Source organism: Euprymna scolopes, chromosome 12 (assembly GCF_053919585.1).
Source record: "Euprymna scolopes isolate OS-2025 chromosome 12, ASM5391958v1, whole genome shotgun sequence".
In the NCBI taxonomy this organism is placed as follows: Eukaryota; Metazoa; Mollusca; class Cephalopoda; order Sepiida; family Sepiolidae; genus Euprymna; species Euprymna scolopes.
In genome coordinates, this window is record NC_136493.1 from 81407349 (window position 1) to 81434853 (window position 27505).

Sequence of the window (27505 nt, forward strand, 5' to 3'; positions counted from 1 at the left end):
GAACTGCCGAGTAATTCCCGATTGCGTCTTGTGTGTCATTCGCAGTGAGGATTGAACCTACAACATGTGTAACATTTACAACTCGACCACTGCAACAAATGTATGTATTTTTGTATTCAGTTGGTATTAAAGATTTGATTGTGAATAAGTATATTCGGCAAACCAAATCTCATTAATTATGTTTCCTTGATCATTTTACATTAGATCATGTGTACAAAGTCACAGATGGGTTGAAATTAATAATAAAATTTCTTTACAAATATTCCCACTCAATAACCAATAGCTTGGAAAATATTCAGATCACTTCCATTTAAAACAGCTAACGTCTTAAGGACACACATTTCTATCAGTTTTAACAAATCTGAATTTTAACAATGAATTTATTTCAACTCATCATCGTCTGTTTGTAGCTTCTTGATAAATATTCTTCAGTCTTTTTTTTTAACTCACAAACAAATTGAATATATTTTCTATTTCCACCAAAGATCTTCATGAATATCGTTTACTTGCAAACGTGTAAGTAATATTTTTATTATGTCCATTTAATTTAATATTTAATTGAACGTTTATTTTTTGTTATACATTTTCTTCTAATAAAGTAAAAATTTAAACATTTTAGTTTAAATTGCAGTATTATATGAAAGTTTATTTGATAATTTAAAAGTCAATTCGTTAATATAAAAAAGATTAATCATTTTTTAAAAATGTTATATTTACAAAAAACTTATTGAAATATATATATATATATATATATATATATATATATATATATATATATATATATATATATATATATATATATATAATGTATGTAAATTTACATGGGTGTAATAAGTTGATGATAACTGTATGCCTGTATGCGCATAAGTGGATGAATAAAAATGAATACATGTATAATTTACGATTTTGTTTGTTTATATAAAATTAAGTATATTTATATGTTTATATATTTGTGTGTACACTCCTAGACGAATTAATTCATCATTACGAATTTTGGAACATACCTGTTAGGTATAACGTATCCACGTGCGGCCTATATTTAGTTTAATGTGGTTTTATGTAAAGAAGGCAAAGTGGGAGATGGAAGCCATTTGTGAATATTCAGATGCCTCAAATTTGTATGAAATTTTGACCACCAGTTAACAAATAAATGCAGTTTCTTTAAAGTATTTAAAAGATTTTTTAGGTATAGAATACAGGCAGAATATCCCAATTGAAAATTCAAATATTTCAAATTTGCATGAGATTTGATCTATAGTCATTAGCTTCCAATTAAAAAGGCTTCACTGAATTTCACGTTATTCTAAATACCCTTTATACTTAGGCCTTACATTTTTGACATTTTCGAAAATTTCTTTACATTAATCTTATTACTTTAAATTAGAATATTTTTATTTTTATGATGACATCTGTTTCGGAAATTAATTTTACTCATCCTGGAGTGATACCAAGACCCTAGGGAATATTCAGAATTATTCACCAGAAAAGAAAAAAGTTATTGCAAGTAAAAAGAGGCATCACCTAAGACAATGTGCAAAAATGATTCACCCAAAAAATCTTGTTATAAAAGTATTCATAGCTTTAATATTGCATTATCAAGCTACATAAGTGAAATTTGTGTTATTACTATCTATATTTGATGTTAATGCAGAGAGTGATCCGCGCTATTTTTTAAATCGTATTTCCACGTTTAATTAAAGTTTTATGATATGTTTTTTATTCAATTGTAAGGTTAAAGTACAGAATAGTTACAAAACACCCTCCCCTCCCCATGTTAAGAATGACTTTTTAAATAATAACGTTATTATTTCAACACGGATCACTCTCTGCATGAGTATCCTATATTTGAATACAAAATTGGAAAATTTTTATTTCAATATATATATATATATATATATATATATATATATATATATATATATATATATAATGTAACTCTTGGTTCATTCGCAATTAATAGTCTAAAAAACCACTGGACGGATGGCTTCCACGTTTTGGTATAATATGTTTACTATATCCATGTGTGTTTTTATATATTTCTTTTTAATTATAACATTATACTTAATTTTTCTATGATAAATAGGTGATTTTCTTTGTACCGATAGGCCATTTTTTTTATTTAGGGACAATTATTTATTACCGCTTCCTGTTACGTGACCAGTGTTTCCAATTTAGCGGTTTTCCTGCTAGATCTGGAGATTTCGTTTGCAATCTAGCGGGGAATTCTAGAAAATCTGGAGATATTTCGCACCCACACACACACGCAATTTTAGATTAAAAAATAAAGAAAAGCGCTTGAAAATACTTTAAAACATTAAATAAACTCATTCATGTAAGTAAAAAAAAGTAGCATTTATTGCCTTTGGTAACAATTATTTATTGATTATTTGTTTTGTTTTTCACCTTTTTTTCGGCTAACCATTCTTAAATCTCGCTATAAAATCGATTTTTCCAAGTACATTTTAGGTGGGGGGCATTCCAACCTCCGAAGTTTAGTTTAAAATACGATCTAAGCAACCCTGCTTAATTTAGAAGTATTTAGTCGAAAATTGTAAAAAGCAAGAAACAACAGCAAAAAAAAACCCTAAAAAACTTATACCTATGACGAGATCCCTGGCGACACCAGATGATCTTGCTTTTCAAATAGAGGAAGAGAGTAGAAGGGAGACAGGTTTGGAATTATCTACATGTCAAAAGAGATGGTCTTGTTTTTATCATATAGAGGAAGAGAGGGCAGAAGAGGAGGGTGTTAATGTCTGATTGGGACAAAACAAATGTCTATGGGATTTTGTCAGAACGAGAGAAGACAAATAATAATTTGTTTTATCTCATCTGATGTTATATATCTATCAACAACGGAAAGGTTGTTTTTTTTTTAAAACCTATGTTGATAGGTATGAAGAATGGGGGGTTAAAGGGTTAGGGGTCGCCGCCAGGCATTGTTCGACCTGGGTGACTAATCATGCCTAATTGGTAACAAGTAAAAAAACCTCAGTGCAGGTGGGGGGAGGGGTGGGGTCTGGTAGAGATAAGCTCTAAAGGGGGAAAAAAAGAAAGAATAACTCCAAAAAGGTGGAAGGGGGAATTTCTGATTTGATAAAAACGATTGACTTTTTGGAGTTAGAGTCCTTGGTCCCTTTCTTTTACTGACTGGCATTCGAGGCGTCCACATCGCTCTCACCCCGCCTGGGGGGGGGGGACGAAACCCTCATAAGAGCTAAGTTGAAAAGCTCTTGTTCTTAGCTGGAAAATTGATTAGTGGAACTTAAGTATACAACCTGCATCATGAAGCTTGAATCAAAGAACTCGACTAAACGTGTAAAACGATTTATGAATAATTATTTTGTTTCGTTATATAAAAATGTCCCAGAGTTTTTCCTTGTTTCTCGATTTGCCAGCCTGGATGAAGATGCAGTTTATTTCAGGTATGCCCTGACGCCAGATAATAAGAGAGATAGACTGGATCCAGCACGAAGCCAGAGTGACGGCAGAAATCGAAAATGTTGCCACACGGACTTAGGGTCATGCACATTTCGTGTGCCCTGAGCAGCAGAAGATATTTTCCAGTGACCAGGGAGAGTCTGGTCACCCTTGAGGGGTCCACCACTAGACTAGTAAGAATGTAGCCCTGCTGGGTTGCATCTATGGTCCTGTGAGCTGGGAGCGACGAACACGGCCAGAAGTACATCACAAGTATGCTCCCGTGAACCAGGATAGCGACGGATGCGGCCCAGCCCTCGGACGAGAGAGGGGTAGGGTTATATCATATACCAATACAGTAGAATTTAATTATCTACTAACTTAAATACTTTTAACATGCTAAAACAAAGTTTTTTATTTTTTATTTTTCTAATTTCAAAATATGTTGCACCATTATTGTGATGTTTAATTTGCAGTATATTTCAATTTAACTTTTATTATAAAAAGTTTGAGTTTATGATTCGTTTCCTGCAAAAAAAAAAAAAAAAAATACCCTCTCTGAAAAAACAGGTAAAACTAGCTGATAAAATATGTAAGCCTTCTGGGGAGCTAACCGCTTCAATATAATTCCAGAAACATATAGTGAGAAAACACGGAACATTTTATATATTGAATATACTATATTTATAATTTTTTTATGGTAGGAAGTTAAAATATGGAGTTTGGGGTGGGGGGATTAGCAATTTTTGAAAATTTCAGATGATAAAAGTTAAAAATCTAGCGATTTTCTGTAGATTTCTTTCTCCTGATCTCGCGGGTTTTTTTTTTTAAATCTCAGTTGCTAACACGGCATCACTAAAAAAAGCACTACAGGCTTAATGTAAACAGAATGTGTTTACAATATCGGTAAATTTTTAATGGATTTAATCACATGATTATTGATAATGTAACCATGTGATTGAAATTTAATTTAAATTAACCACACGTGGTCGCTTTCCTATCAAATATTCATCGAAAAATGGTAGGTACAGACAAAATGAATGCCGACGCTTAAAGTGTATAAACATCTTGACCCTTCCCTTTACTTAAATATTCACCAAAAATCAGGAAATTAACTAATTTTAATGAAAATTGCAGTATTTATCAAATAATGATCGCAGAATATAATGAACTAATTATTTTTACTTAACTCTCAGTGAAAATGTTTTATTTTGTTTAAACAAAAATACCTTTACTAAAGTTATGGTTTTAAATAGTAAATAAAAAACGCAAGAATTTATTTTTGCTTTTTTCATATAAATAAAGCATCGTAATTTGTAACAATAAAAAATAATTTTACAGTAACATTACGAAAAAAGCCCCTAAAGTCCGTATTAATGAATTCGATATAACTCGAAGAAAAATGAATTCTCGCATACTATTCAGGAAATTAAAGATTCAACTAGATTCCTATTTCAGTCACCTAAATTATTTAGGGTGAAATGAGTTTAGGAATTTATAGCCAAACCTAAATATATATTTTTTTGCTTAAAAAATAGCATTAATACAGTAAGTTAGGTAAAATTTGCATAGAATGCTTTGCTTTACGGTTGTTGTAAAAATGGAACGGAAATTTGAATTTCGTTCCCTTTTAAAGTCGGTACATTTTTAGATTACGTCCAACTCATCGTTCACATTCGACACGTCAACTTTTATAGCTTTTCGGATATGCTGGCAAGGTTAGGGGTGTCTATTCCGAAAGCCATTCTTAACATGGGTAGATTGGTAGGTGTGTCAGAAATTTCGTGAAAAATAGTGAATAATTCCACCCCGTCTTTCCAAGCTTATAACTACTCGAAAAATGTAACTCAAGCCCCATTTTTTTTCCAATTAAAGGAGCAAGGACCAAAGTTTCATTAAAAAAAAAACAAAAGAAAAAACAAACAACGTGTTTTTTTTTTTAAAAAGGTTTTAAACTTCGGACTTTACAGGTAAATTTCTAAAAAACATTACTTTTTTGTTTTAAATTTGAATATATTATTTATTGACCTTTTCTCTTCAATTTCTGATATATAAAACTTTGGTGAGTATTATTTACTTTTTAATAAACACTTGAAAATGGGGGTGGCGTGAATTAAAAAAAAAACGTTTGTCTAAAATATTATATTCAGTTTATTGGAAAGAGCATAAAATTTCACACTGACCCTGAAAATATCGTAAAAATAGAATCAATAGAAAAATTTTGATAGATTTTTAAAGTTTAAAAATTGAAAAATATTGAGTTCGTAAAATTCATTACTGTTTTAAAAAAAAATTTCTATTACTTTTAAAACAACTTTAATCGTCTATTTTGGAAGTATAATCCATAAAGAAAATAAACAACCCACTTTTAAAAGAGAAATTACGAGTTTTTAAAATTTTATTCGCAGTTTCGTGTTAGGGGTGTCAAAAATTCCTACAAAAATTGATGATACATCTACTAGATTGGAGTGTTTATTCGTTGTAAACGTACCCGACAACCTATAAATGTCGACATTTCCAATGTGAATGGTAAGCTGGAATTATGTAAAAAATAACAAAAAGATATACCAAACTGACTTTTTCGTTTAAAAATGGAATTATTTCCCTTTCGTTATTAACTTTTTTTTTTTTTTAATAAATATTTTGTGTTTTATATACATAAAGTACAATTGTTGAATGTTACTGTTTTGATTATATTCGTTTAGCGGGCACAATTAAAAATTAAGAATGATTAAAACGAAGTGAAATTTAAGTTTCCGTTCCATTTTTACAACAACCGTAAAACAGCGCATACTCAGCAAGTTTTATCGTAATTTATAAGCATAATGTTGAAACACTAAATCAACATTTTATTTATCTTTTGCATAATTAATGATGGAAGTATTTTTCTGTTTATTTTCTGAACATATGTTAAAAAAATAATTTGTACATTCTCTTGAAAAAAAGGATCAAACTTTTCTTTACTTTCACGTAACTATTTACAGTGTTCATGTAAAGCAATCATCTGTTCTTTTTATAATAAAGATTCCGTTTTCAAAGAGAAACGTTTACTGCCAAATTTCTTTAAAAAAAAGTGCAAGTTTTCCTGAAAAAAAACCTTTCACCTAACAATTTATGGTAAAAAAATTAATCTTTTTTTTTGGGAAAAAAATAACAACTTTTATTGATTAAAAAAATTACAAAAAATAATAAAAGTAAATAAACGAAAAATATGCAATTTTTCTTGAGGAATGTGTTCCATTTTAACAAACTGAGCCACAGCAACGCGTGGCCGAGTACAGCTAGTGTATATATATATATATATATATATATATATATATATATATATATATATATATAGTGTTATAATGGAATAATTTCAGGAGGAAATCCGGGTATGAGAGCTCAATGTGGTAAACAGAGCAATAACATAAAAATATAACACGGAAATTACATAATTGTCGATGCAATAATTTATTTCAACCTTATGGTATTTTCAAGCATCTAAACTAGACAATTACATTTTGGATACTGAAATAAAGAAAGAAAAAGAATCGGGCCCCGACGGTCAAAAACCAGAGAGGGTGGTAGTAGCAATCCACTTAATACATTTTATAGAGAGGGTGGGAATTAATTTAGTAGGGGAGGGATTTTTTTAAAAAACAAACAGAAAGAACATTATGACACTTTACGACTGTCCGGTAACCCGACGTAACAACAGACACACACACACAACACACACACACACACACACACACACACACACACACACACACACACACACACACACACACACACACACACACACACACACACCTAAATATGCACGTTCTTACCCGTAAATGACTTGACACGCGTTTACTAACCTAGGAAGAAGAGGGAGAAATATACGGATATATGGAGAAAAGGAAATAAATAAACTGACAATCCGCTGCGCGTAAGGGAAAGAGAAGAAGAAAGAAAAAAAGAAGGAAGAGAGTGACCATCCGCTGCTTGTCATATGGTTTAATTTAGTCTAGACTCTCAGAGAAAAAGATTATACGCGCGTCATGGAGTTAAGAGTCATGGAAAATAATTCTATTAAAAGATATATAAAAAATTTATATACAAAGTTTTAAAAACTATCTGTATGTTTTCATGTTAAAATTAGTTTGAAATAAATATTATCTTATAATACGTTTAAATTTTCTATATTGTATTAGTAATATATTACTATGAATTCAAAAATTGTTTCTTATGTAGTTAATATTTTAGTATTTTTATGCAATTAATTTTATTGGTGATTATAGCGGTCGTTATTATTTTGCTCACTAATATTTCACTTCTTAATTGATTAAGATGCAGAAAATTGCATTATTAGTCACTCCCAATTCCATAGGACGTATTTAGTTTCGGTTAATATATACTTTTATTCATTCCGTACACAAAAGCACTTTCATGCACGCGTAAGGAAATAGATGAATAAAATAGTTATATTTTAAAGTTTTGTGTTAATTTATATTAGATCTAATAATGTCTAGTGGTAGTATTTGATCTTTTTGACTTATATCAGTTTAATAACTAATGTATTATCGGCAGAAAAAAAAACTTTTTCTTAATGCTATCTCATTTATTTATAAGTAATTTGGATAAACAGGTACTTCGGAATACGTACACCCAACTTAAATTTCGGACAACAAATATCATCAAGTCGTTATAACCGAGTTTATACCGGACAGCACTATAATTGCCAGTTATAGAGTTATCTGTTCGTCGGATCTGAAGTTATTGGTTATTTTAAATTTACATTTCAATAATAACTTCAGATCCGACGAACAGATAACTCTATAACGGTAAAGAGACCGAATTTAATACCACTAGATTATTTACGATAAACCCTCCCACCCCACCCCACTGGCAATTATAGTGCTGTCCGGTATAAACTCGGTCATAACGACTTGATGATATTTGTTGTCCGAAATTTAAGTTGGGTGTACGTATTCCGAAGTACCTGTGACAACAGCATATTCTTTTCATTGTTTTGAATCTTGAGTACATATCCGTTAATATCTTATATGTTTTTATATGGGCGGATGTGGTTCTCGGTTGATTAAGTGTGTCTAACTGTGTGGGATATATATCCCAAAGTCAAAAGAATGAAAAGAATATTATGTTGCCACAGCACTAAAAATTATTTATGACAAGAAATGGAAGTACATAACAATTAAACGACCCTGATGTAAGCGTGACACAGAAAATAACACACGCTATCGTATTAATATATATAGACACATATGTATATTTATAAACGCATGTTCATTTATATATATTTCTAAATATATATTCATTTATATATTTCTAAATATATATATTGTCTAATTATGTATATATATTTACATATATATATTTATATATGTATATTTATAACATATTTATATAGAGTGATATATTTATATATATTTATATATATTCATAAATATATATTTATATCTATATATATTTATATATACTTGTATATATTATATGCATATATATATATATTTATGCAAATATATTTATATATATTATATATATTTATGCATATATTTATATTACATATATTTATGTATATATTTATATTACATATATTTATGTATATATTTGTATATACCTATATTTATATATATTTATATATATATATATTCACATATTTATATATATTTATATATATATCCACATATCTCTATATATATTTATATACACATTTATGCATATTTTTATATCTATATTGATATTTATCTTTATATTTATATATTCATATATATTCATATATATATATATTCATGAATATATATCTATATTACATAGAAAAATCCGAGCATGAAAAGTAATATAGTTAAGATTAAGCTTAGAAAAGTAAAAAGGCTAGTTGTTAAAACTTGAAAAGAAAAAAAAACAAGAGATTCTAGTAAAAAATATAAATTTATAACTTAAAAATTGCAGCATTAAGATTTTTTTAAAATTCAATTTTACATTAAATATAAATTCTTAATGCTGCAATATTTTAACTCATAAATTTGTATATTTTTTCTAGAATATCACGTCTTTTTCTTTTATAGTTTTAACAACTACTTTTACTTTTTTAAACTTAATCTTAACCATATTATTTTTATCCTCGCCTTTTTCTATGAATCCATGATATTTTCAGGCTTTGCTTTGAAATTATATTTTCTTTTTTTCTGTTTAATATCATACGCATTGTCAACAACCCATAAAAATATTATTACAAACTTCTTAAATTGTCTAATTAAAAAAAATCAAATAAAAGTTGTAATTAAGTAAATAAACATAAAGAAGAGTAAAAAATAGGGAGAAACAGTATTAACGGGCGACGTCGTAAGCGAAATATTATCGGCCCTAGCACGGCAAAGAGCATCACTTTTGTTAACTCTCTCTATATAACCAAAATAATATGGCACGTGAACGACATTCCTGCTATGATTTATGAAGATGTCGATGACGGAAATGTTTCTGTTGTAACCAACAATCAATCAGAAGAAATTGTCTATAAAACGGCAATGATGAAAAAGTTGCTATGGTAACCAAGAGCCAATCAGAAGAAACCATCTCTCATGTTCCTTACTAATTATGAGGACTTTTGAATACCAGTAATTTAAGTATAACTTTTGTTTTAATGAATGAAAATTGAAAATTTTCATTTGAAAATATATCTGAGAAGGGGACCTTTGAACTGTAAAAATTGTTTGTAATTTAGTTGCAAAATCAGTGAGCTGTGAAGCTTTAAAACAGTTCTAAATGAGTAAAACTAACACGTAACCGTATATTCAAATAGGGTAGTGTTTGAATGGTATATTTATATATATTTGTATTTTTATATTCTTATATATATTATATATATATTTATGTATATATATTGATATATATATTTATGTATATCTATTGATATATATGTATTTATTTTTATATATTTATGTATATATATTCATATATATAGTCATGTTTATATATATTTATATATATATATTCACATAGCTTTTATATATATATTTATTCATATTTATCTATCTTTCTATCTATCTATCTATCTATCTTTATCTCTAACCTTTTTATTTTTTCAACCTTTCCTTTCTTTTTTTAAATGGAGAGTAGATAATGCACTATGGATGTGTTATCGGCAGTTCCAGTAACTCTCGCTTCTCCTTATTTGTCCTTCAGTCCTCATTTCCTATGAGTGATTTTTCTGATAAAGGGTGAAGAAAAAGTTGCTTTCTAGGTCGGCAGTACTTGCGTGAACAGTACCCTGAGATGTTGGAAATTTTCTGTTTCTATGTCTATCCTTATGGCCACGTCTCTAGTAAGGGTGCTGGAGGTAAACGTTTCATCTATGCTGACGTTATCTGCCTGATAGTCAGTGACCCGAACCTTGGATTAACCACTAAGGAGGCTGTCCTATCAGCAGGTGCAAAGTACTGGGGCTGTTGTATTGCCAATTGGTGAATGGATTCTGGACCATGCAGTAGTCTCTGGTGGGGTTTCTCAATGCCATACTAGTGGGTAATTGTTACGGCCTTACTTATCATGTGCTACAAAAAAAAAAAAACATTTCCTGTCTTTTTCTCTTAATTTCCCTCTCTAACCTGCTCTTACCAAGTCTGTCGACCTGTTCCACAAATCCCAAAACCTCAACATGAATTATCTCCAGAAAAAAACACGAACAAACCTAGAACCCCATCCTCCAATGTAGACCCCTACTACCATGTCTCCTTCTCTAACATTAGGGGTCTACGGTCCAACCTTCCAGAGGTTGAAACCCAATTGCAGGAGACGAAACTGGACATATTGTTCCTAAGCGAAACTGGTATAGGGCCGACCACTTCCCTAGATGAGTTCATAATTAATGGATACTCTAACTTAACATCTAAATCTGGCCCCCAAGATCACCATGGAATATGTGCCTACATTAAAGATGGCTTTTCGTGTGGTAGGGATATCTCCAGAGAAGACTCTAATTTACCTTATATGTGCTTCCGGGTTGCACTTACTTACACCACTGCATTTATATTTGCTCTCTATCACCCCCACAACAGCGGAGTTACTATCTTTAAGAGCATATCTGAGAAAACTGACCACATCCTGTCTGCTCATTCTTTGGCTAACATTCACATCTGTGGTGACTTCAATGTCCATAATGTGGAATGGCTGACCCACTCAAGCAAAACAGATGATGAGGGGAGGTACTGTCATGACTTCTCCACTGCCTATGACCTCATTCAGATTGTTCACAAACTCACTCATGTGCCCGGTACTACCGGTCAGTATGCAAGCCTTCTAAACCTTTTTCTCACAACTTCCCCTGAGCTATGATCATGTTCCGTTCTATCTCCTCCGAGATCTTCCAACCACTCAGTTGTATCAGTTAAGATAAAAATGAAATGCAACAAGTCTTCAGACGTACTTCTTCACCGTACAGTATATCGATCCTCTATGGCTGACTGGGATAGCTTCCGTACATTTATATCTTATCTACCTCTGCATTCCATGTTTAAAAAGTATGTATCCTCCATAGTATCAGACCTGACTGAATGGTTAATTGTAGGAATAGACCGATTCATACCATCCAAAAAATTCCAACAAAAACCTAACAGCCAGCCATGGTTCTCCCCAGAATGGTTCTCCCCAGAATGTGCTGCTGCCATCGTGCACAGAAATCACTTTTTCCATAGCTACCAACGTAATAGATGTACTGAGACTAAAACTGCTTTCAGAACTGCCAGCAACCACTGTAAAGGAGTAATAAAAAATGCAAGAGAGCTATATGCTCAGTCTGTTAAATCCAAAGTAGTTGAGCAGCGGCTTTGTTCCTACCAGTTTTGGCAAATAGCAAACAGGATCCTGAACAGATGCGTGTGTTCTATCCCAACCATCATCAATGGACCTGAGGTCATCTCGTCAGCATCAGACAAAGCCAAACTATTTGCCAAGAACTTTGCAGCTTATTATACCCTATACAACAAAGGCTATCAACTCCCCGTATTTCCTCCTATAAAAGACAACACGCTATGCAACATACAAATATCTGTGCGTGAGGTCGCCAAGCTAATCAAGAATCTTGATTCCAGTAAAGCAACTGCCCCTGACGGCATTCTAATTATAGTGTTGAAAAAGTTTCAACTAGAACTTGCCCTCATACTTACAAAACTGTTTAAGCGTTATCTTAAGGAGGATTGCTTCCCAACACCCTGGAAAACCTCATCAGTATGCCCTGTATTTAAGAATTCAGGTGACAGGTCATCTCCCTCTCAATACAGACCAATAAGTATCCTGTGTGTCATGAGTAAGTTACTGGAATCCATATTAAATAAAGAAGTAGTCAACCACCTCAGCAGAAATAAACTTCTTAGTGACATGCAATATGGTTTCCGTTCTGCTAGATCTACAGCAGATGTGCTAACGGTTATATCATAGGATTAGTGAATGTCTCGACAAAGGCTTCCTTTCTAGGGCAATATCCTGGGCCCAGCTCTCTTCCAAATCTACATCAATGATCTCCCAAAACACATACATTCGTTGACATCTATGCTGATGATACGACTATCTATGGCAACACATCAAAGGCCATAAATGACAAAGTTCTCTCTGATTCTTTCTCCTCTGATCTTGAGCGCGTGGTACAATGGGGGAAGAGGTGGTTGGTTACTTTTAATGCATCTAAAACCAAGCTTCTATCTTTACATCATCACGCTCTGATCCTCATCTGGCACCAATTGAAATGGATAGCTCTCATCTTGGAGAGGCTCCATGTTTTAACAAGCTTCTATATAGATGAAAATCTCCGATGAGTTTATCAAAATCTTGGATAAAATGCATAAAAATAAAATATTCTGAAGATTTTCTTAATTAAAAAACAAATTATATCTATATTTAAACTTCCTCCAAAAGAAAAGAAATCATGAACAAATATGCAACAAATAAATGTTATTAAAGACAAGACACTTTACATATCTGAATAAATTTATTTGTGTTTAAACTTCTTTTAAAGTGTGCTTTTGGTTTAAAACAAACTTAGAGCGCCCTTTTTGAGTTAGAATTTAAAAAATGGCTGCCGAATAAACCCAACAGAAGGACCATTGATAACCGCTTAAAATTGAAAATTAAACAAACACTGGTAGAAACACATAAATACATGTTAACAATCGATCGAAAATGTTATGCTATACGAGTATTTTGTTTAATTTTCGATTTTGGAGCGATTAAGCAAGAATGGGCCGGAAATGAGTATCTTTTGACGTATTTTTATGTGAAACAGTTTTCCTATGTGAAATTTGAAAATAATTGTTTTTTTTTCTTCTCGCCACATAATCGTTTAAAAATGTAGAATACCATTTTGGGGAAGTGATTTAGCTAAAGGGATTAATATATTTGCTGCTGCTGCTGCTATTATTATTTAGTAGTATTAGTAGTAGTAGTAGTTTCTATAATTTGTTTTTCTTTTACATTAACAAATCAATCTAATAATCGACCAAATGCATATAATTGTGAAAAAAATATAAACATTTTTTTCAAAGGGGGAAGGGACAGAATAGTTAGCAAAAATCTCTCCTAATGTCAAGAATGCTTTTCTAAATAGTATGTTATCATGTAGAATCGCATTCTTTATTAACTATTCTCTCCCTACACCGTTTTCTTATTTTGCATCATGATTGGTATCATCGGATAATTATTTTGGGGACGCCAGGACGTCAGGACGCCAGATTTCAATCTGCGATTTTGGTTCACCAAAAAGTATGCCAGTGCACCAAATTTCACTCTGTCATAAAACCAAATTTCTACAGAAAAAAATTATTTGTGCATTTTTATCTAGCGAATAAACATAAAAGTACATATGAAAAACGTTTATTATTTTTTAAAATCCAACAATGGAGCTGAAGGCGATGTTTTGTTTCTAAAACAAAATTAACTTTTTTGATTAATCTGTGTGGTGTACCGGAAAAATATTTTTTTAATGAATATAAATGAATAAAGTTTATTTTTTGAAGAATCTTTATCCACATTCATCTAGCCAAGAAACATAAAATTACGTATGAAAAACCACATTTATTATTTTAAAAAATCCAACAACGGAGCTGAAGTCAATGATTGCTGCTAGAACTTTTTTTTTTTTAATAAATCTCCATATGGCGTATTGGGAAAATATTCTTTTTTCTAATGAATAAAACTTAAAAAAAATTATGTTTGTAAGAATCTTTATACATTTCTCTGACCAATAAACATAAAATTACGTATGAAAAATCTTGTTTATTATTTAATAATATCCAACTTATGCAACAAATGTGAAGTTGATGTTTACGATTTTAAAACAAATTTTTTGATGAATTCATGTGCCAATTAATAGGAGATGCAAGTGACCGGACTATTGGTAGAAACCTTCTTCCTATAATAACAATAAAGAAAATACAATGACAACAATAAATAGCAATCACCTTGGACACAATGTTTGTATATTAAAATAATAATTTTTTATTTAATCAAAGTAACTTTATGTGATATATATATATATACACAAGCGGCAAAAAGAAAGTCAGCACTCGTAATTTTTTCAAACACTGCAAATTAAAGCTAAATTTAATGTAACTGTTTAAACAAAGTATACTTCATTTGATTGGCTTTTCATTCTTCTATAATTTTACCTGTTCATATTTGACTTTTAATTGAAATATTCTAGTGTTCACGTCAATTTAAAAAATAACTTTAAATTGAGGAGGCAAAAAGAAAGTCTGCACAATGGAAAATTGTTATTTAAATGTAACTTTAGGACATTAATGCAACACAAATACAACAGGAACACAATTAACTAGTTAATATTTAGTAGCATAGCCCTTCTGCAATTTGACAGCCTGCAATCTTTTGGGAATTCCTTGAATTAGACTGCAGCAATACTCTGGGCAAAGGGCATCCCACTTTTGTTTAATTTTTGTCCAAGTTGTTCCAAATTTGAAATTTTATCATTGCGTAGCTGTTGCTTGATGTAATGTCATACGTTTTCGATAGGATTGAGGTCTGGAGATTGTGCAGACCAATTCAAACACAGAATATTATGCTCTTCCAGGAACCTCTTGACATTGTCAGCTGTGTGAATGGGAGCATTATCCTGTGTGAAGATCATCCAAATTCTGACCGAAGTAGGGTAGAAAATGCTCAGTCAACATATTAATATACTTGGTCGAATTAATTCGACCTTGCAAGCGAACTATAGGCCCTGGACCATTGGTACTAATAATACCCCACACCAAAACTGAACCTCCACAACCTTGCAGCATTAAAACTGAGCACCTAGGATTAAATTCTTTGTCTTTCCTCTGACAGACGTACTGCCTACCATCACTGCCTAGCCTATTGAACTTGCTTTCATCGCTAAAAAGCACTTTTGACCAATATGAAGAGTCATGATCTTCATTGCATCTGACGAAGTCCAGACGGTGCTTTCTGTTCTTTACAGAAATCATTGGCTTGCATCTTGAGCATATCCTCACAAATTAAATTCCTTTAATCTGTTCTTGACAGTAGAAACAGAGCACTTTTTAACAAGATTGCACTGTTGTTGGATTTGGAGAGCCGTTTCAAATCTATTTCTTAGGCTGCAGATCTTGATGGCATTGTCTTCCCTGTTAGAAGTAACTCTAGTACAACCAAATTTAGGGGCATCACGAACACTACTGGTGTTTTGGTGCTTTTGCACAGTCTTTCGTACCATTTTCTCATCAAATTTCAATCTGCAGCTGATTTCTCAATTGGATAAACCAGAAAGATGGAGATTAATGAGCTCCTGATGATCACTAAGAGAAAGTCGTAGCATATGGACTAAATGTTACGTTGTATAACCTGGAACAACAACAATTACGATTAGAGATGCTTTGTTGCCTGTTGGTGGATATTTTAAACTGATTTAGGGACGATAATTTAAGGTGGTTTTAAGCAAATTTGTTGCTGCGGACTTTCTTTTTGCCTCCTCAATTTGAAGTTATTTTTTAAAATTGACGTGAACATTAGAATATTTCAATTATAAGTCAAATATGAGCAGGTAAAATTATAGAGGAATAAAAGGCGAATAAAATGAGGAATAGGTTGTTTAAACAGTTACATTAAATTTAGCTTAAATTTGCAGTTTTTGAAAAAATTACAAGTGCAGACTTTCTTTTTACCAGCACTGTATATATATATATATATATATATATATATATATATATATATATATATATATATATATATATATATTTAAATAAGGGAGTAGTCACCAACAATGTGTATTTTTTAACATTATTTTATTATTCCGTGTCTTGGTTTTTCATTGAGAATTATGTTTGGATCATTGTAATAATGTTTTTAAGTCATTGAAATCGTTTACGCGCGTTTCAGACGGTCTGTGATGCGTCCTCGTCAGAAATTATTTTCAAAATATATACATATATATATATATATATATATATATATATATATATATAGAGAGAGAGAGAGAGAGAGAGAGAGAGAGAGAAAGAGAGAAATGTGGGATATTTATTACGTTTTTTTCATTAGTTGTGATTTGTGGTCATGAAATTAAATTCAATTAAAAGCATTTTGGATATTTTTAGGAGCATATTCATAGAGTAAATGTGGTATTGTGGTTATTTCTAAAGTGAAAATGATGGACAAACTGTGAAATAATTGAAAAGAAATGAAATGAAATGTGTAGAGTTGAAAAGGGGGTAGACAGGATGACTACAAAAGTAATGGCTGAAAATCCTTCACGACTGTGGCAATTGTTATTCCAAGCATATTTGATGAAGAAAACCGAGAATAAAATGTATCCCATTCTAAGATGTAGCATTGACTCTCCAAGCCTAATTTAATTTGTTTTTATTAGTTTTTATGGTAAGTAAAATAAATATTCTAAAGTTCACTTGCCTATTCAATATCACAGATTTTAAAAAGCTTTTCACACCTATTTGATAAACGGCCATACGGTGCCTATTAGAGTCTTCAAACTTTTATATCAAAAGATTTAAAATGCTTTGACAGTTTTTTTCTGGCACTACTTTAATCTTGGTGTTGTCTAATCACCACATTCTTTGGAAAATTTCATATTTCCTTATTTTGTTTGGTTTTGGCACAACTGAAAAATATAGATGAAAATCTGATAAGTTTATCAAAACCTTGGATAAATATATAAAGAGCAAACATTTAGAAGTATTTTAACTAAAAAAAAACAACAAAAAAAAAAAAAAACTTTTATTTACATTTAAAATACTCCCAAACATACGAGATTCTACTTTTTAGGCGATTATGTGTGAAACGTTATTTTTAGAATGGGGGTTCAGTTGTGCATATAAATATAATGTAAAATGATCCTATTTCCGGTCCATTCTAACGTTTTTAAGCAGTTAAGTAATTTTTACCACTAATTCTAATTCCGATCAGCAAAACCATAAAATCACATGCAATGGCTTTATTTTTCATATTACCACCCAGACTTAGAGATAGTAGAAGAAGAGGAGCAATCAGATATTTCATACATAAGTTTGATTTGGAACATTAAAATTCCCAAGATTTAAAACAAATATAGTTGGTTACATATCCTTAAAACAGTGTCTGATCAATAAGGTGTGATCATTTTGCATTAAAGTTATATACGAAACTCATTGCTTGGTGTTTTATTGCATTTTTACCACTAAATTTTTCAAGTTCTTTGCATGTAATTGCCTTAAAATGAAGAATCGTGTTGTTCTTTTTTAGATGTATTACAATATAAGTTGGATTTTTAAAAATAATAAACTTGTTTTTTCATATGTTTATTTATTTGCTAGATAAAAATTGTACAAATAATTTTTTTCTGCAGAAATTTGTTTTTATGACGAAATCAAATTTGGCGCACTGGTATACTTCTTAGCATACTTTTTTGGCAAACCAAAACGGCGGATTGAAATCTGGCGTCCTGGCGTCCCAAAAAAGAATTACCGATTATTTTACGTTAAATGTATATTTGAAACTGATCTTCCACTCTAAATATTAACATGATTGCTTTTCTTTCCGTCAAGTTTTTTAAGAGTTTTACACGTAATCACCTATAAAAGTATTTTTTTTTTGGGGGGGGGGGTAGGGATTTAGCTGAGAGTGTTAATCTAAAAAATTGCCATTATTATTATTATTATTATTATTATTATTATTATTATTATTATTATTATTATTATTTGCATCTCATTTTTGTTTTTGTTTATAGTAAAGCAAATCAATTTAATAATCTACCAATTTTTTATAATTAAAATAAAATTTTAACTTAATTCATAGAGAGAAGGCATAGAATAGTTAACAAAGCCCACGCCTTCCCATGTTAAAAATGGGTTTCTAAATATTTAGAAATTCTTTCGTAACAATAGTAGGGGCGTTGTTACATATTTTGTTCTTACATCGTTTTCTCATTTTGCCTACCAACTATTTTCAACTGCTTATGAAAACTTTCATGTAGCATGTTGTACACCAATGATGAACTGATACAATCTGGCTTTGTTTTAAAATTAAAATAAATCTTTTGTTTTCTTACAATTTTCAATCACTTACAATGAAAACGTTCGAGAAAAAATATATGCGGAAATTACCCGGAAATTTGAAAATTTACAAAAAAATAACAAATTTCTAAGTAAATAATTATTAAGTTTTAAAAGAATTAGAATCGGGAATCGTATCGGAATTAGAAATTTAGATTGGAATCGGTAATTGTATCAGATAAATTTTGGAATTGTCCCATTACTAGCAGAAACTAATATTTACTTTTCAGTGGCTTTACGTGAACTAAATTTTACATATTTTTTTTACTTGCACTCATATTGTAAAGACGATTAAAATACAATTTCTCTTGTACTTATTCATAGTTTTGTTTTACAAAGAACAACGTTTACTTTTTCACCACATATTTACTAAAAAGTTGATTTTTTACTTTAACTTATATTGCAAAGGCTTTTTTTTATTTAAAAAAAATTATTTCATCAACAGTATAAATATTTTTGGGTTGTTTATATAGATTCAATGTGTTTATGTTGTCAATATCTGTGGTGTAAATGAAGAGAAACAAGAACGACCGACCGCGTTTTTGTGTGGCTTACCCCGTGTTCATAATGAAGAAGAAAGAAACAAAAATGGCTGCCCTGTTTCTTTATATGCCTACAGGGTGACCACGAGGTATGCAAATGAGATGCTCCTGATTGGAAATGAAAGAGGAGTGATTTGGGGAAGGAGGTGACACTGAAGTTTGATTGCGAGCAGAGAAGGTGTATTTGGAGAAGAGAAAATCTAAAGTTGCAAAAGTGCGTTTTGGAGTGGAGAGAAGACGCGGGAACGGGAAGGTGAAAGTTCGGACAGCAGTGTCACCCAAGCGACAATATCTTTATGGCTAGTAAAATCAGTTAAAATATTTTAAGACAAAAGTTAATTATTATTATTTGGAAAATTCAGGAAAGCAAAATTATAATTGAATCTTTTATTATAATATTTTATAAATAATAATTTATAAAATGGCCAAATATAAATTTACAGTTTCTGATTCATTTAGTTGTCAGTTTAAAAAACAAATTTCAAAAACTGAGCTTTTATGCAAATTGTTTTGTTGGAGATACACATATGTTACAAAAAAAAATAATTTAAATTTTAATTTTTCTGTTTTTATTTTTTGCAAAATCTTTAATTGCCGAAATCAAAAGTTTTGAACAATGCAATGAAATATATCACGTTTTACACTCGTTAAATATTTTATTTGACAACTTCAAGTATACTTGATTAATTGGTTATCTTTCTCAAAAATTGATATAATTGTCAAAAGGCTAAAATTTCTGTTTAAGTTGTATATTTTCAGTAAAAATCCCATATGTTACACAAATCTACACGCATCATCTACCCCACTCAGATCTTTGTCTATGGTTTCTCATGCACCACTGTTCAAAAAATAATATTTATATTGCTATATTTAGAAATGGTGAAATCGTTAATTGTTCAAATATCAAGTGATAACACTTTCATATAGTAATTGTTCCTATCTTTAAAAGTGTAATGTTTCTATTACTAGTTATTGGACAATCTGATTTGCACAAACAACCTGATTGCCGATTTTTATAAGTTTTGATATTGTTGCAATCAAATTAAGTTATTTGATACAGCTGTTACGAAATGTTGGTTGCCGACTCTGACAATGCCTCAGCATTATTGCTAGTGTTCACACACACACACACACACACACACACACACACACACACACACACACACACACACACACACACACACACACACACACACGCACACACACACACGCACGCACGCACACACACACACGCACACACACACACACACACATTGTAGCATCCTTCAATCTTGACAGACTATGGATACCCATTGTAAAGGTACCTGTGCGTTGAATTTTTATGGCAAGAGTTACACAATCTCCACCACACCTCTCCTGAGTCGGCATTGTTAAATACCAGTGGCAGGTGGAGGCCAATGACGACTGAAAACAATTCCAAGATAAGTGGAGATCACATAAAACGCCTAGAAATCCCAAATGGTCACCCATCTGGTACTAATTACTAAGGCTCAATGTTGCTTAACTTCAGTGATCTGACGAGAACGAGTGTGTCAATGTGATTATGTCATTCATATATATATATATATATATATATATATATATATATATATATATATATATATATATATATATATATATATATATGTGAACTGATGTTTATAGCAGATTTCAAATAAAGCAATCTCCTGTCTTTGTATGATTTATCTTTTGTTTTTGTTCTCCTTATATCAAGTGGCTTAACGCTTTGTCTGAAGCGATTTTCATTACGAACACTTTGAGCACATTGCTATTATTTGCACATACAAACACACAAACATACACTTAGGCCAGATTGCTAGTACAAACATGCACTTCTTTGAATTAAGATTATAGCATATATAAATAAAACAGTACAAAAATAATCTCACTGAGTAAATGCACATATCTTTCACAAATAAAAGTTAATCCTCTTAGCCTTTCTTTATTGCTCTCCATCAACCCAGGACTGTACTATAATCAATCATGTCTCTGACAGCATAGATGTAGCATTCTCCCTTGACACTAGCGTCCAAATACATGTATTTAGTGACTTTAATGCCCATCACAGAAATTGGCTTGGCTTCTCTAACTACACTGACACAGCTGGTAGCATCAGCCATAACTTTGCTATATCCGATTCCTTGACACAGACAGTAACATTCCCGATCCGTCCCCCTGATTGCTAGCATCAGCAAGCCTTACTTTTGGAGTTATTTCTGACAACAGTTCCTGAGGATTGTGTAACAAATGCTCATTGCCCACTCGAGAATGCTGATCATGATATGATAATGATAGACATCACTCTAAAATGTCGACCCCAAGTTGAAGAGGCATTGCTCAAAACGGCAAGGTACAACAATAGGACCCGAACTATAATCTAAGCTTCAACCTCTGTCCCATTGACGAAATATTGCATCCCTCTGCAAGTATTTTAATGGTGGATGCTCTGATGAACTACAAGCCCTTGTAGCCCCTCGACAAAAATATCCCTGACAAATCTAACAAGCAGCGAAATCTCACCCCTACACAATTGACATCCCTAGATGTAAGAAAGCCTTCTAAATAGGTTCTTCCCCAGAACTACTACACTTTGGAATTCTCTTCCACCTTTCTGCTTCCCCAACTGTACTGACATGCAGAAGTTCAAGTGTAATGTGAACAAACATCTTGCTGCTAAACTCTCTACATAGTACTCCTGCAACTTAGGTCCCTGATAGTAGCCCTCTACAACAAAATGGCAATATGCCTTGTTTGGATTGAAAATGTAATAAAATTTTTTTTAAAATAGCCTATTTATTTTGAGGATGGTCATGTTTTCATGAGAAACCCTTCATGCGAGATCTTGTCAAAAACTTTGGATATATCAAGGGCGACAACCTTAGCTTTCCTTGCCTTATCCAGTGCAAGATATGTGCATTAAAAGATGACGCTTAAAATATCTATAATAGAACAGGCTTGTCTAAATCCATATTGTTGGTCAGAGAGAAGCGTAGTATTTACAAGATAGTGGACGCGTGTTTGATTGGATTAATTAAAGATTCAAAAATTTAAGCTAAGTGTGGAAACTGATAGGGCAGTAATTGAATATGTCAGTTTTTGCATCAGAATTCTTGAATACTAGTAGAATGGAGGCAATTTTCCAGTCACCAGAGAAGCAAGACTCAGCTAGTCATTTGTTGAAGAGTTTGGAGAGAACAGGAGCTAGCTCAGCAGAACATTTCTTCATTAGTATAGCAGGGATGAGATCAGCCTTACATACCTTGGAGATGCTTAGTTTTTATGATATCACAAACATTAGACATTTTGTAATGTTCAGACAGTATAATGAAGGGGGCGGATTTTGCTACTATTCGGGTTAGTTGTTTTTGCTTTATGGCATATCAACCCTTTTCAGGTTATTTAATGCCGAATCCTGTGATTGTGAAGAAATTTTTTTTTAATAGAACATATATATATTTTTTTTCAAGTCAGTTTCTATTCAACCCATAGTTGGGACCCTAACAGGTACTACCATTTCGGGTCAGAGTGGACCTGGGAGCAATTAAAGGGTGGCTCCACACTCCCCAAAGCCCGCAAGCTGGCGCCTCACGATCGGATATAGTTCAAGGTCATATCCAGGACCCATTCGGGTTGATCAGGGGTATTTACTTTGAGAGAATACAAGTGCAATAATTCCAATTTAAAATAAGCATGGGAGATACAACATTGTGGTGATGGGACAGGAGCTAGAGCTTTTCAGATAGTATGGGATCTATTAGGTTAGAGGCTATTCTTTGTACTCTATCTAAAAAGGAAAGACTAGTGGTTGGTGGCCTAGCCCAAATGTGGTAACAATACTCAATATGCATTGCTTAACGGTGGCTTTATAGGATACTTGCAGGTGTGAGAGGTTTTCTAGTATGGTAGAGGGATCCTATTTTCCTTTGCAACAGACTTGACAGTATCTTTTATGTATTTAATCGAATTCATGTCACCTGATAAGTTTAAATGTTGAACTCTTGAGAAGAATGCTATAAGGTATGAGAATCGATGGTTGGAAACGTTTGTCATAATTGTTATAGCATTGAATATAACTATCCATTTTCATCCCAATTCTATTACAAACTGGAGTTCATTTCTAAGGATTCAGTCATTCGTTTAGATATGTGTGTGCTTGATTTCCTGCATGTCAAGAATTACATGTAGTGTTATTAGCAAATATATCTGTCAGGGAAGGAAAAAGAAGAAAATAAAAACTTACATTTATAGATGGATTCTTTATATACATGTGCCATTAATTTGCATATGTGGGGAATAGCGACTATAAGAAGGATGAATTCGAGAGGACAGGGAGTTGAGTTTTTGACAATCGAGAGAAAGAATACGCGTTGAGATTTAATGTTGTAAATTGCAGTTTAAGTTAATAGGAGTTGGTATGAATAGCGGTGTTAGTGAGAAGGAGGCCGATTTGTTTTTCATTTACAAGCCATTTCAGTTTCCTTTTCTATTATTTTTTTGTAACACTTACCTTCAAGTAGCCCTGAAGAGCAGTATCTCCATGAAAACAAAAGGAGCTGAAATAGCTTGTAAATGGAAAAAAAAATAATTAATATATAGATTTATTTAATAAATAATAATATATTTGACCTCCAATTTTTTTCCTGTAGATTTTGTAACGGTGGCATGTATCCTTGGAACAGGTTGTTTGGGTGAGTAAAATCAATCCAAAATATTTTTTTCTTTACGCTTTTTAAAAATCATTATTGCTTTTAAAAATGTGTTTCCTTTTATTGTTTTCTTTTTTAATAATATAGTGACTTAAATAAAATTGCACTCATGTATTTTTTTTTTTAGAAATTCCTTCTTTTTACATAACATTTCATTTTCTTATACATGATAATATACTTTATCGATTATGCATGTTTCAAAATCCTGAACATTGATCAAAATCTCAGAACAAATGAAGGAAATTTTTTTTTATATTACTTAGATATATAAAAAAAAAATGTTTAAGAAAATAGTATTTTACTGTATTTTAGCATTTGTTTTTCTTCATCGATAAAATTATTGATTTTCTTTTAATAAGTTATGCTTAAATAAATTACACTCGTGTATTTTTATTTTTAGAAATTGTTTCTTTTTACATAACATTTTTTTCTCATGTAAATGTAGTTTATCGATTATGGATTTTTTAAAACAAAGAGAATCCTGAATATTAATTAAGATTTTAAAACAAATGACGGAAAACAATAATAAAAATACGTTTAAATATAAAGAAAAACGTTTTGCAATATGAATTTGAAATAAGAAGAAAAGGTATTTCACTGTATTACAGTAAACAACGAGTTCATTTTAGAAATATATTGTAAAAACTGTTTCATACCAGCAAGTTGTTTTAGTGGTCATTTCACATGAGGAATTAGCATAAAACTATTATTACTCGGCCGGAAAAATCATATTAATACAGCACTCAACGCGATTAAAGCATCCTTTCATTTCGTTATGGAATCGTTGTTTTAGTCAGTAAACTCTTCAACCTTTCTTTAAATTTTTCTCTTCTTATTTTTTTTATATTTTTCACTCCAAACAAAGTATATTGCCACCTGGTCGCAAGGGGCTACTATTTGGGATCATGTCTAACAGGGATTTGTGGGGAGTTGAGTTAGTGGCGTAGCTAGAGTAAACATTACCCGGGGTAGTCCGCTTAAATGTCACTCCACGGACCCCCACTTCACCCTATGCTGAATGGTTAGCTATCTTAAATTTTCATACATGCTCTACTTACTTCCTGACCAGTACGTTATTGCTTACACGTATAATCAAAGACAAAATCATGTACAAAAAACAAAAACAAAAAACAATCAGTTCAAATCCAAAGATTTGAAAAATACAACTGTTCATAATATCACAATGATAATAAACTTATTTACTAGTATGAAAATCTTTTTTAGGAAGAAAAACATAAGTGTATACTATGACGAGTCACTTAGTAAATGGATGAATAAATAAACAAATTAATTATTGCTATGGAGAAAAAAATGAGTCATTAGAAACGCAATCGAATAGAAACGCCGAAAAAGAAAAAAAAGGAAAAATTCGTTAGAGAGTAAAATCGGAAAAGATGGTTTGAAAACAAAACGACACGTAACAGCCCACCTGCCTTATTAACTCATGAAACGAAGCGAATAAAATAAAATAAAATAAAATAGAAGATGATCAAGTGATGATAATAATAAATGAATGGGTTGGAAAAAAATTATGAAGAAAAGAAGAAATAAGACACTTAAAAGAGAATAATAATAATAATAATAATAATAATAATAATAATAATAATAATAATAATAATAATAATAATAATAAAAGAAGCTGTCAGTTAACGATCTTTTTGTTTTATATTTAAATCTACACTAGAAAGAAAAAACGGTACTTATGCAGTTTTGTTACCGCGATTTTTCGGAATCTTCACGGACGTTTCTGGACAGATATCGAGAAGAACCAGAATACGCCAAACTGCTTAGCTAATCTAATTCAAGTTAGCAGATGATAAAAAATTCAATGAATTTTTTTTATTCAATTATTTTTTGTCAAAGTTCACACTTTAATAAAGTTCCAAGATATGTAGGATAATGAATCCATAAATCCATACACATGTGACAACGAACCACACCGAGAGAATGTGGAGGGATGCAAAGCAAAGAAACAAAATCGAATGTTGGACCAACAGGTAACTATTAGTAAGCTACCTGACAGAGTTCATGCCAAAACAGAAATTCAAAGATCCTCTCGCCTGCATAATGAACCAGATAGCTCAATATTACCCTCAGTTTTGTTCCACTTTCTCTACGCCCTCTTCACTACCTTTGCGGTTATCGTCTGCTCTTGCAGCAAAAGAAAATTTGCCAACCGCCTTACCCTCTATATTAAAAAAAATCATTAAAAAAAAAAATAATAAAAAAAAAAACTCCCATAAACATGACCACTAACCACCGGCAAAAAATTAATAACTAACAAGAAAAAAAAATCCATAACAATGTTCAACCAGAAAAAAAACAACAAAAAGTTTCCTAAAAAGACATCTAGAATTTTTTTTATATCTTGTTTCAATTCTTTTACTTCGTTTTCTTGTTAAAATAAAAGTTTAACACCACCAGTGGTGTTTTAATTGTATTCTCCTTAAGATATATTAGCAACTATTTTGCGTTATTTGGGTTTTTGGTCTTCATCACGTTTTTGCATCGGAATATTCCGATTCTTCGTGATAGCTGCTCGGAAACGCTCATGAAAGTTTGAAAAATCGTAGTAACAAAACTGCATAAGTACTAAAAACTTTTATTCTATTTTTACAGTTTTGTTTCATCATATAAAATTTGAAATAGACATGCGTAAAATAAAAAGAAATATTCGTTTATTCCATTTTTCATTCTGGTTTGTAGTTGTATTTATATAAAACAAAAAATAAATAGAATAAAAGGTTACAAAGCGGGGACAAAACAAATCCCAATAAATATTTTTATTAAATATCGGAACATTACATAAAACGCCACACCCCATTGTACTTTGATCTTTAAAAGCAAATGTTCACTTTCAGAACATTTAAACGCGGCAATTCACAAAAGAATGTACTGTAAATAGTTGCTGTTATCTCATATGAATAAGACACAACACAAATACTAACTTGAATGATTATTTTATTTTTAAGTTAACACTGTGAAGCATTGGTAAGATACATTATGTAGCAGTTTTTATAAACGCGTGCGTACTGGACTTAGTCGCATGAACTCTCTGACTGTTGTAGTTAAAAAGGACACCCACACCTACCCTCGTCTCTCTGGACGATAGCAGGCGGTGGGGGACGAGTAAGCAAGCAGGGCCACCCGGCGAGAGGAAGGCCAAAGAATCAGAATTGTCTCTTTTTCACTGTAGGGAAAGGAAGGTTTAATATAATGCAAAAGGGAATGGTAGTATTAATTTTGCTTTTGTGGCCTAAATCTTTGGTCAGTACAGAGAGGTACCCTGCCAATAGACGGA

The 27505-nt window shown here is 31.4% G+C and overlaps 1 protein-coding gene across 1 annotated transcript in view; it reads left to right on the forward strand.

Annotated features, from left to right (window-relative positions):
* The first annotated feature begins 312 nt into the window (after window positions 1-312).
* Window positions 313-27505, forward strand: part of LOC145291377 (uncharacterized) — a 176064-nt gene continuing 148871 nt past the window's right edge. The window contains exons 1-2 of the mRNA XM_080137165.1: window positions 313-516; window positions 24145-24186. Of these exons, the coding sequence (XP_079993291.1) occupies window positions 492-516; window positions 24145-24186 (67 nt within the window). The 5' untranslated portion in view covers window positions 313-491. The remainder of the gene's footprint in view (window positions 517-24144; window positions 24187-27505) is intronic.